The sequence below is a fragment of the Oryctolagus cuniculus genome, chromosome 1 (genome assembly GCF_964237555.1).
Source record: "Oryctolagus cuniculus chromosome 1, mOryCun1.1, whole genome shotgun sequence".
NCBI lineage: Eukaryota > Metazoa > Chordata > Mammalia > Lagomorpha > Leporidae > Oryctolagus > Oryctolagus cuniculus.
In genome coordinates, this window is record NC_091432.1 from 85,273,329 (window position 1) to 85,286,103 (window position 12,775).

General features: G+C 42.8%; 1 protein-coding gene across 4 annotated transcripts in view; it reads left to right on the plus strand.

Annotated features, from left to right (window-relative positions):
* Positions 1-12,775, plus strand: part of HEPHL1 (hephaestin like 1) — an 85,568-nt gene that overhangs the window by 52,426 nt on the left and 20,367 nt on the right. For all 4 annotated transcript variants that reach the window (XR_007920961.2, XM_008262585.4, XM_051850017.2 and 1 more), the window contains 4 exons: positions 1,661-1,873; positions 5,291-5,504; positions 9,195-9,334; positions 11,674-11,814. Coding sequence is in view for 3 of the 4 variants with exons in the window: in XM_008262585.4 (XP_008260807.2) it covers positions 1,661-1,873; positions 5,291-5,504; positions 9,195-9,334; positions 11,674-11,814 (708 nt within the window). In the remaining variant the exon portion in view is untranslated. The remainder of the gene's footprint in view (positions 1-1,660; positions 1,874-5,290; positions 5,505-9,194; positions 9,335-11,673; positions 11,815-12,775) is intronic.

The window sequence follows — 12,775 nt, forward strand, 5'->3', positions numbered from 1 at the left end:
ACATTACCTAAGATGGCAGAGCGATGAGAAAGAGTACAAACTCAATACCTGCAAGAGCATGTAGCCAACAAAAGTGCCAAAAGCAAGCACTGTAAGATAATAGATATGAACTGCTTGTTTTAGGACCAAGTATAATATCTATGAAAGGTCATCAAAAATTCACATTATGAAAAAACATGCCTGAATTTTAAATCTGTTTTATTTGAAAGAGTTATAGAAAGAGGAGGAGAGACAGAGGTAAAGGGAGGGGAGGAGAGGAAGAGAGAGAGGAAACTAACTTCCATCTGCTGATTCACTCCCCAGATGGCCACAACAGCCAGGATTGGGCCAGGCTGAACCAGGAGCCAGGAGCTTCTTCTGGGTCTCCCACGTGGGTGCAGGGGCCCAATGACTTGGGCCCTCTTCTACTGCTTTCCCAGGCCATAGCAGAGAGCTGGATTGGAAGTGGAGCAGCCGGGACTCAAACTCAGCGCCCCTATGGGATGCTGGCACTGCAGGCAGTGGCTTTAGGTGCTACGCCATGGTGCCAGCCCTGCACCACTGGTTTTGCAGACACAAAAATTAGAAGTAATTTTATTTGACAGTGGGATTATAACAGAAGTCATTCATGTGTGTGATAGTTGTTCTTTCCTATGCTGGGCACATAAGAAGTAGGAGGGCAATAGAATATTTATTTCTTTAAAGAACATCAAGCATGAGACATGATTATGTGGACTCACTCATCAGACATTGCTGTTTGACCATGACATTCATCCCCGCAGGGGAAATGTGGTTTCTAAGTTCCTGAGTCATTATGCCAACTAACCTCTATCAGTGGGTTGGAGTTGATGCAAAAGATAATAGTTTGCCACTGTGCAAGTGCAGAGGGTCTGCATATGTATGTAATCATTGCCCTTCACTTATTTTGGGGATAAGGAACTGAAAGTTACAAAACAAATTTATTTACTTAAGGACTAATCTTTTATAAATTTAGTGCCTCCTCTCTCCCAAAATGTCCCTCTCTCCTGGCAGGGAATGCAATATAATATCCACCTTTCAAATGATGCAGAATTCATGAAATCAGCAAAGGAGTATCTGATAATTCTCAGGTCAAATGCAAAGTCATTGGCAAATGCTAGTTTGACAGAATTAGGTGCATTTGTAACAAAGGAAGTGACATTTAACAAGGAAGGATACAGGACTAAAAACTTCAAAAGAAAATGATTTTCATAGCAAGAGTTTTAGAGAAGCATATGAGGAAATTGATAAAATCATCAGCACATATTTTTACAAGGATGATGTTCTTCATGATCTGCAAACATAAAATGTAAAATGAAGGACATCATGAAATAGCTTTTTTTTTCAGAAAAGTTGTGCTAGAAAAAAAATAACCTTATTCCTTATTGATTCATAGAATTGGCACTGTTGTGTATGTGTTGCTAAAGCATCAACAATTTTAGTACATTATCACTATTCATTGTTAATTTTGGTCTCCACTTTAAATTGATTCTCTATGTGGCTTTTCTCTAGTACTATTTATTCTCTGGTAACAAAGATTTTCTTGTTGAATCCCCTGCTCCAGATCCATAGATATTGTTTCACTAAGGTGGTGTATCTTCAGCCTGTATACATAATTGTTGTGGGCTCTGACTATATTTTCTATATTTCTCCTTCCATTTAGCTGTTAATGGCTATATGTATGGCAACCAGCCAGGCCTAAGCATGTGCAAAAAGGATAGGGTTTCCTGGCATCTGATTGGAATGGGCACTGACACCGACATGCACGGAGTTTATTTTCAAGGGAACACCATCCACCTGCGAGGGACTCACCGTGACTCCCTGGCTCTGTTCCCCCACATGTCCACCACGGCGTTCATGCAGCCAGACCATGCAGGTAAACTTGGTGGGGCCAACCCAAGTGACCAAATTCCTATCCTGAGGCTCATCCTTGTAGGATTCTCTCCCATAAGAAATTGGTAGACTTTGTTTGAAACAGATACAAACTTGATTGGAATCAGAGAATCCCAGCTAGTCTAGTCCAAACACACAGGATAAAGGATAGAAGAGAACCATCTCGAGTGACATCCAGGTGTGGGCATTTAGCCTGCAGTCTGTATCAGAGCATCCAGATTCTAGTCTCAGCTCTGACCTTTGATTCCAGCTTCCTGCCAGGGCAGACTCTGGGAGACAGCAGGTGATGGCTCAAGTAGTTGGGTTCCTGCCACCCACAGGGCACCTAAATTGAATTCAGAGCTTCTGATTTCTCCCTGATCAAGTCCAGCCCAGCCCCTCTTCCTCCATTCCCCACCCTGTTTCTGTCTCTCTGCCTCTTGATTAAATTAAAAAAAAGTTTATAAAGAGACATCCACAAAGTAGTAGGAGCTTTCTAAATTACTTTGCTGCATAAATCCCATGTGAATGTTTTTGACTTCATATCCATGAAAAATTCAGCCCTGAGAAGGAGGTTAGGTTTACTCTCCTTAGGCATAGACATCATTCTAGTTACTGCTCTGGAGCATCTACCTGGCAAAGATAGCACACTGGATGCTTCTGGATTATGGATACAGCCAAACTGTATATGCCTGGTGCCCTTTATCTAGAGACTGATAGTGCCCTCTTGATGAGTCATTTGGGAATACCTCCATTGTCATTCTGCTGGGTACACTTGGGCAAGCTGCATTGGGTCTGCAGTCCTTGGATGTCCCATTAAAAGTTAGTACCTGGAACTTCTTCTCTTAGAGACTCCAAGTGAATTAGATAATTTGGGCATTTTTATAAAAGGCATAGAGCAACATAGATTAGCATATGCTAACTGCTTCATGAATGTGAGGAGGGCTAGTACTATGGGTATTCAACATGTTTTTTCAACCCAACTTTTTCATCAGCCTTAACAAGAAACAAATATGCAATGTGAGATGAATACTTGCCAACTCTATCTCATATATTAATGGACATTCTATTTCTTTGTTTCACACTAGAGCCACAGTTTAGATGCCTTTCTGTCATCAGTTAAGATTTTGAACCTTGGTCTTCAAAATCTATGCTTAAGAGCTGAGCCTAGGAGCGCCATAACCTTTGTTTTATAAACTTCTTGTAGTGTTCTACCTCCCTACACTAGTGTAGGTGATCAATTATGAGGCATAAAAACTGAGAGATGCATTGGACTCCAATTTTTAAAAGAATTTTAATGCACTCTTCAAGACCAAAGAGGGGAGCGTATTGCGAAACTGTCAAATTGTTTTAATATATAGAAATCAGCACTCAGAGCTAGAGATGGAATAATTTCAGGAAGTTGGCTACTTATTCTCATGCCTTGAATATTACCTATGTGTCCTACAGAGCTCTAAAGTGCATCATAGCAATGTTTTCTGGTTTATGTTTGATGATAAGCATAAATCTGTGACTACTTAAATGCTCGATCATTTTACTAATTCCTGTTCCTTACCTATAAGTTAAGAAGGATACTCAAAATGTGGGTAGATTATAGGCTGCAACTTAAACATTTCCACTTTGTTCGTGGAGACTATAATTTCTTGACTATTGAAGAACCACGATGGACATGTAAAAATAATGGGCTGCCTGGAAAAAAATCATACACAGAGGAAGTTCTTTCCAGGTCTGTCTTTAATCTTTGTGGTTTTGCAAAGACTCTTCCTTATGAGGATACAATTCAATGGTGGTGCTCAGGTATGAATTGGATCAACAGATTTTGCTCATCCAGAAAGGGTAGTTTGGCAATATTTAGACAAGAAGTATGGTATAGAACAAGATATAGCTCTCTTTGTGTGTTGTAGATGGTGAGTGAGAGGCTCAGTAATCACTCACCTCTAAAAATAGGGTCTATTAGAAAAGATTCATTGATCCAGTAATTCCATTGAGAGTTTTTCATAATTTTATTTTATATAATTTTATGAAGGGTTCAATTAGGATTATTTCTCTGATGCCAAAATAACTAGGAAATTCAGTGTAAAATATTACATGATTTTCATTCAGACATGATTATAGTTTTACATAAAGAACCCTAGTTAAATTTTCTTTTCTCTTGTTCCTTTTTATCTGGGATAATATAGATCTACCATTGGAAATGAAAAGGCTTATTGAAGGAATACATTTGACTTTAATAATACCTTACATATTTATTGTGCTCTGTAATTTATAAACTTCTTTAGGAAAAAATGTATGACCTCATAAATGTGTCCTAATTTGGACTTTGTCTAGAATATTCAACCTACAGGTGATTAGTTCATTTTAAACTGTGTTGGGCTAAGAGAGTCACACCTACAGTGATTTTCCAGGAATGACTCTTCCAACAGGTATGTGTCATAGGAAAGATTCTGAGAAGTCACTTTTTGACAAAGAAAGAAAGAAAGAAAGGGGGGAGGGAGGGAGAAAGACTACATTTCTTTCTTTCTTTTAAATTTTATTTATTTATTTGAGAGGTAGAGTTACAGACAGGGAGAGGGAGAGACAGAGAGAAAGCTCCTCCGTCTGTTGGTTCACTCTCCAAATGGCCACAATGGCGGGAGCTGCGCTGATCCTCCTCCCGGTCTCCCACATGGGTGCAGGGGCCCAAAGACTTGGGCCATCTTCCACTGCTTTCTCAGGCCACAGCAGAGAGCTGGATTGGAAGAGGAGCAGCCGGGACTAGAACCAGCATCCATATGGGATGCTGGTGCCGTAGACGGAGGATTAACCTACTGCGCCACGGTGCTGGACCCAGGGTTTATTTTTCTACTCAAATGAATTTCAGATGACATTTCTGGCACCAGAAATAAATATGTTTGAAGTAATTTATTCTTTTTTAAAAAGATTTATTTTGATTTATTTGAAAGAGTTACAGAGAGAAGTAGAGACACAGAGAGAGAGGTCTTCCATCTGCTGGTTCACTCCCCAAATGGTCGAAAAAAAATGGTCGGAGCTGAGCCCATCTGAAGTCAAGAGCCAGGAGCTTCTTCCAGGTCTCCCACACTGGTGCAGGAGCCCAGAGACTTGGGCCATCTTCTCCTGCTTTCCCAGGCCATAGCAGAGAGCTGGATTGGAAGTGGAGCAGCCAGGACTCGAACTGGTGTGCAAGTGGGATGCCGATGCTTCAGGCTGGGGCTTTAACCTGCTGTGCCACAGTGCCAGCCCCAAGTCATTTATTCTTATAGAGGCCTGATAATAAAATATTATAAAATTGATTATTAAAAAACCCCACCCTACTGTTTATTTCTTTTGGAATAAAAATACAGATTTGTTAAACCCCCCCCCCCCCCCCCACACACACACAACAATCGAGCACCACACACAAGGCCAAGCCTTTCTCTTTCAGGCATTTTCAAGGTGTTCTGTTCCACCTTGCACCACTTCGCGAGGGGCATGGCTCAGATCTATGAAGTCAACAGCTGTGGCAACAAGGACCCTTCTGAACAGCCATACGGGATGATAAGAACCTTTTACATCGCCGCTGAAGAGGTAGAATGGGATTATGCCCCTAACAAAAACTGGGAGTTCGAAAAGCAGCACTTGGACGCAGGAGGGGAAAGGTACCGCCAGCGAAGCCGCCAAGTCTCTTCGGTGGGATTGCGCATGCTCTGTAGGCCTTTATCAAAGGTGGAACCCTAACAATGACCCGGTTTTATCTGCACAGTTAGAGCAGACAGAGGCTCTTCCCTACCATCATGGAAAGTTAGGGAAGCTGCCCATCTTTACCCCTGGTAGGAAGTCCGGGGTTATCTTGAGGGCACCCTTGCCACAGGTGCTGGTTCACGTGAATGGATGTGTGTGAGTGTGCTATGTGCTAAGGTCTAGGGAAAGAGGCAGACCCCACAGTGATAGCGGGGCTGGGAAGACCAATGGGGTCACCGGAGGCAAAGATCCTGTGAAAGGATAGGGAGCTATAGATTGTGGAGCCTGGGGAAGGGGAGCCAAGGATGAGCCATTGGCCAAATGGACCCAGCAGGTGGAGAACCATGGAGGATAGGTGGCCATTGTCTTCAGAGAGATCCCTGAACTGGGTGAGGAAGAACAGGTCTCTGCAGTAGGCACTGTAAGTCCACAAGATTGACCTTCCCTTGAAAGTGCTGTCAGTCAGCCAAATGCCAAAGAATCAGCAGTGCTGTGTGGGGAGCAGGCATGGAATATTCATCCTCTACTGCCCTAAGCTGTAAAGTCCGGGAACCAAACTCCCCAGTGTGCAGGAGAATAGAGCTAAGCCAAGAAGTTAGGCACAGACTGCAGACCTCTTCCCCAGTATCTTCCATGTCACAACAACCTGCTGCTTGGCAGTAGTGTGCTGATATACAGACGAGGAGAATCAGGAGCAAACAGGCCCTTCCACTACTCACCGGTAGAGCTGGAACGGAACAGAGATCTTTGAAAGACTGAGCTGTGTTTTCTCCAGCGTACTATGTGTTCTTTCATGCCACTGTTCCTCTTTGTCCCTTCTTACCATCTACCCCAGACCCCTCCCCACATCTTATAGGAATCTTCTAAGGTTGTGACACACACAAATTACACTACACATTATTGTTCCTAATCTCTTTAAAAATTTATTTATTAAATATTTTATTAAGGCAGAGACGGGGAGAGCTCCTATCCACCGGTTCACGTCCTAAATGCCTGCAAAAGCTGGGGCTGGGTCAGGGCAAAGCCAGGAACCAGGAACTCATCTGTGTCTCCCATCTGGGTGGCTCAAGTAGTTGGGTCTCTATATATGAGTTTATTAAACAGTTGCTATGCTGGGCATTCTGCAAAGCATTGATAAAACAGTGTGGAAAAAGACAAAGTCCTTTCCCATACAGAATTCACTGTCCATGGGGAAGATGTTAGAAGAAACATATGAAAAGAGGCACTCTCTGAGAGGGCAGTGCAGTCAGTGGGAGCTCATGGTGGCAGTGCACAGCCTCACCTTGGGGAAAGGCAAGAACAGGTTAAGTGGTCAGTGGAAGAAGTGAGCACCATGTTCTTGGCAGAGGGAGCAATGTGCATGAGGGCCTGGGGGGTAAAGGGCAGAGCAGTTGATGTTCAAGAGGATGAATGTCCTTGGGGTTTGACACAGTGGTTAAGTTGCAGTTTGGGACATCCACTTCCCTTATCAGTGTGCCTTGGTTTGAGTCTTGGCACCACTTCTGTTCCAGCTTCTTGCTATGTGCAGCCTGGGAGTTAGTAGGTGATGGCTCAAGTGCTTGAGTCTCTGCTTTCCACATGCGAGAGACAGATTGAGTTCCTGGCTCCTGGCTTTGGCCTGGCCCAGATTCAGCTGTTGCAGGCATTTGGAGAGTGAACCATAAGTTAGAAGATCTCTGTCTGTTAATCTCAAATAAAATAAAAATCAATCAGTAAAAAAATTTTTAAAGAGAGAGGAAATGCTCAGAATGACTAGAGTGCAGGGTATGTAGGGCCAGGATGGGAAAGGAAGCTGGGGAGGTGACAAAGTCAATAGTGGAGGGAGTTCAAAACCCAAGTTGAGTTTGTCAGTGGGAAACCACAAAAAGGTTGACCAAGGAGAAACTTGTACCAAACTTAGAGCTTAGGATCACTCTGCCTGCAGTGTAAAGAATAGAGGGAGGGAGGAGTGCTCATGCTGGGGAGAATGATAAACACAGTTACAGTCAACACAGGTCAGTGATGGAGGTGGCTGGGGTTAGAAAGCAGGCAGTTAAGGGAGGAAGTGGAAGGGTATGAGACTCACTGTGTTAGGGAGATTGAATGGATAGGCTTAATTTTTATTTTGAAGATTTATTTTATGTGTTTTAAAGGCACAGTCAGAGAGAGAGAGAGAGAGAGAGAGAGAGAGTTAGAGAGAGTTAGAGAGAAAGAGACCTTTCATCTGCTAGTTCACTCCCCAAGTGGATACAATGGCCAGGAATGGGACAGATCGAAGCCAGGAGCCAGGAACTTCTTCCAGGTCTCCCACACGGGCACAGGAGCCCAAAGACTTGGGCCATCTTCTGCTGCTTTCCTGGGCACATTAGTAGGGAGCTGGATTGGAAGTGGAGCAGCTGGGACTCAAACTGGTGCCAATATGGAATGCTGGCATTACATGTGGCAGTTTTTTCTGCTATGTCACACCACCAGCCCCGAACGGATGGATTTTAAATCTATCTCCTGTGGGGATCTACCTTGTTGAGTACATATATATGCTTCAGCTCTCATACTAGACACAAGTGTCATTTTTGAGTCTATTTAAGGGTACAAGTTTTATGTATTTTTACTTTATATGGATGATTTCACTGTTTAAAAAAATATCCTACCCCCCAACTCCAGGATGGGTGTTTGGCTCAGCTGTTAAGGCCATTCCATATTGGAATGCCTGGTTTGAGTCCTGCTCCTTTGCTTCTGATCCAGCTTCCTGCAGCACACCTTGGGAGGCAGCAGATGAAGACTGAAATCCTTAGATTCCTGCCACCCACATGGGAGACCCAGACTGTTTCATGCTCCTAGCTTCAGCCTGTCCTAGCCCAGCTGTTGCAGGCATTTGGGGAGTGAACTTGTGTACTGGATATCTCTATCTTTCTGACTTTTAATTTATATGTATATTTAATTTATATATGTATTTATAAGTTATATATAATATATATTCAATTTATATAATATATGTTTTATTTTAAAGATAAGCAATAAGCTATATAAATTCATATATTTATGTATATATATGTTCTCAGAGACTTTCTAGAACCTAACCACCATGAGTTACAAGAATTGAGTGTATCTGTATTTGTACATAGGTATAAGCATAATATAGAACATGTAGGCCTTCTTGAGATCTTTCAAAGTTGAAAAGCATTATAAGGTTCAGAATGATCAGAAGGTACATGTGAAACCTGGAAGAATTCTAAGTGATAGAGGGCAAGCGTGAGTGTGTGTGGGTATAGGTGTGCATGTGTACATGGGCATGTTTTGGAGGTTAGTTAGTCCTGAGAAAAGAAATGCAACTTCAGAGGTCCCGAGAATCTCTAGGGTTCACCCTATTCAGCCCTAGCAGTGTTTAGAGCGATGGCTCCTGAGCGGGCTGTGAGCCAGTTCTGGGCTACTCATCTCAGAATGTGGTGAGCTCTAAGTGCAGATTCCTGGCCCTACTCCCAGAGAGTGGTACAAAAGGCCAGTTCCCCAGGGAGACCCTGCTCATAACTGGGTTTGGGGAGCACTTCTCTGGAGCACCCCGAGTCCCTCAGAAGCACTTGAGGATTTCCCACCTTCTAACGAGTTTAACTTCCAATGCTTGTGATTTGCAGACATGGAGACATATTCATGAACCATACTGAAAACTGGATTGGCTCTCAGTATAAGAAGGTGGTTTACAGGGAGTACACGAATGGAGAATTTGTGGAGATCAAAGCCCGACCACCGCGAGAGCAGCACTTAGAACTGCTGGGTATGGCACAGATTTCAGCCACGCACTGTCAGCCCCAAGCACGCACGTGCCTGTGTGTATGCACACACACACACATGCACACATGCGGCTGAGACAGAGGGGAGTCTCACTGCATTCATCTAGCTGAAGCAACTTCCGGTTCTACCATTACCAGGGAGCAGGCTGTATGCTCAGCTCAGGCAAAGAATGGTCACAGTGAGACTATGGAATAACACATCAGAGGAGTCAATATCATCAGGGCAGGCCAGCCTTCTTTCCTACCCCTCCGCTGAGTCAGAAAATGCTAACTTTGAAACAATTCAATATTTCAGAACATCAGGAGGTATTTTGTATGACCACTTCCAGGTCCTGGATCTTCCATGCACAGTGCCTACACAAAGCAAACCCCTGATATGAGTTGGATGTGAAGGGTGAAAGCTCTGGCTTCATTCTAGAGGCTTCACTCATTGCCTTCTCAGATCCCCCTGGGGCTATTAGGAGCCCCAGATGTCTGGGCTGGCCATCAAGCCATCAGATAAGCTCTCCCTGCTTTCTTTCCCCTACTTTTCCTCACCTGAGGGTCACTAGACCTGACCGCATCTTGAAGATGAAGTCTTAAGGCTGATGGCTATCCTGGAACACTTTTTGGAACTCTTGTTTTATTTTTTTTTTCTTAATGCAAAGGGAACTTAGATGGACAGTGTGGCTTTACAGGGTGCTGTTCAGGATTAAAATAAGATACCATGGCTCCTAGCTTGATATGCATGTCCCATCCCCATCCTCCCCGACCTATTAACTCTGGCACAGGAGCTTGTTTATCAACCCAGTGAGTAAGTCAGCCCTGAAGGAACAGTCACTCATCTGAGCTATGTAGAGCAACAGAGCTCTGAAGAAGGGCACTGGTCCTGCTAAGGGGAGTGGGCTGTACCCGCAAAGAGCCCTGTTTCAGTTCTGCTCAGTAAAACACACAAATGAATGATTTTATGGTAAGCAAGGCCAGCAGCACTTCAGCCAGGGGAGCATGAGGCCTGGCCCCTCATTTTCTACTGCTTACAGAGAGGCCAGAGCTGCTAGAATTGCCCAAAGGGCACGTGGCAGCCACACCTTGACTCATTTCTGCTCCCAGCAGCCTGTTGCACAGTAAAGGCATTTGCTCCTACTCACCAGTCCACCAAGGCACGTGCAATTTCCATGGTAATAAGTGTACAAATAATGATTTTAATATGTCACTATAGTAGAATGTATTGCTTAAAATATGCATAGCATTCTGTCTAGCTTTGTCATAGAAAAGAGTTACGTTCATACACTTCCTGATTCATGCTAAGTATTTGATTCTGAAGAGAGTAATAGCCCAGCAAATTTTAAAATTACTTATGCCTTTAGTGGGTTTTTCAGAAAAGCTATTAAAACCATGACTTAAATCAGTGAAGAATGGATGGATGAGGCCAGACCACTGACTGTGAGTGAATCCCTCTATGGCTGGTGAAGGCACAAAATACTCAGGAGAGGACCACAGGGATCAGATCTGAGGTGCTTCCAAAGTGGGAGTCTACTGATCACGAAACAGGGCCTCAAGAAGCTTCTGGGATTATGAGGCTCCACCAGTGTGGGTGTGCCTGTTCTGAGCACTGTAAGGGGAGAGGCTTCCAGCCACAGGCATGCTGGCACAGGCTCATCTCCCTTGGCACACAGGCTGGTTGCTTGCAACAGAAATGTGCAGATGTGAGGAACTAAGATTGCATGTCTCAAGGAATCTGTCTATTGAGAAAGAGTGTTAGACATGCATTGGCGAAATCATTGTCTTGATCGTAAATCAATGTCTTCTTATTTGGCCCTTATATTTCCCTGGATCCTCCTTCTCCTCTCCATTTATTTGACAATGAGCAATTTCAGACTTATCAAAGGGTTTACACATGAGGTTTATAACTGAGACACCACATCATGTGGGTATGGATTTCTCTGGGATCATTTCTCAGCAACAGGCAAGAGTTAAGCATTTATTGAGCACTTACTGTGCTTCAATGTACTGAAATAGCACTTCTCATACATTATCTTATTTAATCTTTACTGTAATCTCATGAGAAGATTATCATTACACACATTTTACAGATGAGAAAATTGAGATTCAGGGAGATTATAAGAATCATCCAAGACCTAATAAATGAAGAAGTATTTATTCAAACTCAGCTTGATCCCACAGTCAAACACTATGTGATATTTAACACTACACAATGCTGTCCTCTAAAGGAAGTAACCTAATGAAGATGCTAACTTCTGTTTTGCTTTGTTAAATATCTACATTTAAATTACACCAGTGTGGAAAGGGCAATGATAATGCACACAGGCCTGTTTGCCTTTAGGCCCAATGATTCACGCTGAGGTGGGCGACTCCATCTTGATCATATTTAAGAACAAAGCCAGCCGGCCCTACTCCATCTCAGCCCAGGGTGTGGAGGACATGGATAGTGGAAAGCGACTCCAAGTGCCCATCACACAGCCAGGTAAGTTACACCAGATATCTGCGCCATCATAATGAGGATGCCAAGTTCAACTCTTTTCTCATCTCTGAGGGATCTTGGAGAGCTCATCTTAATGTCAGTGTGTGTCAGCCATCACCCACACTCCCAGGGTGAGCTCATCATTCATTCAATAAGTGTTTAATAAATAATAATGGCTAACTCACAGTGGGTGTCAAACTTGCCAGGTGCTAGGCTTCATATTAGAAAAAAAAAAAAAAAGAAACTGGGAAGCTCATTTATCCTTACAGCCCAGCAAGGTAAATACTAAAATACTGCATGAAATCTGACATCATGGATTATAATACCCATCATTATTTTATCTATTACTAAAAAAAGAAAAACATAGGGCCAATTAAACCTTAACATACTACAGAGTAAATAATGCATCTTGACTTCAGATATTTTAAAATGTAAAAGTTTTTCCTATATTTGACCAACTGTGGAATTGTTATGTCATTTAACACATGTCTAAAACTAGAGAGCTAAAGAACTCGATTATGTCCTATCTTAGAAATGGTGGAATCTCAGCTGTTTGACTCCAGAACCTAGGCTGTTGACAAAATATTTCTCTTGAGATGATTAAGATGCATTGGGGGTAAAAAGGACAAGCAGAATCACTTTAGTAGTTAGGAAGATTATTCATGCTAGGTGATGACAAAGTTCCAGAATATTCCTGCGAGTGTTTAAAATATTTTTAGAGAAGGAAAAATCCATGAAAGCTATTGATTCATTAGGATAAATCAACTAGGAGAAAGGAGTAATTAGGGCAATTTTTTCATTTTTTTATTTTGCAAAAGTTTATTTGTGAATGTACTACAGGCTCCCTTAGTCTTTGCTATGGTGGCAAAAGATGCTATGGCAGGAAATCCAGATGTTTAGACAGAAATGGAATCAAGGCTCACCATAGGAACAAGAAACAGCTTAATTTTTCCCCCAGATTCCT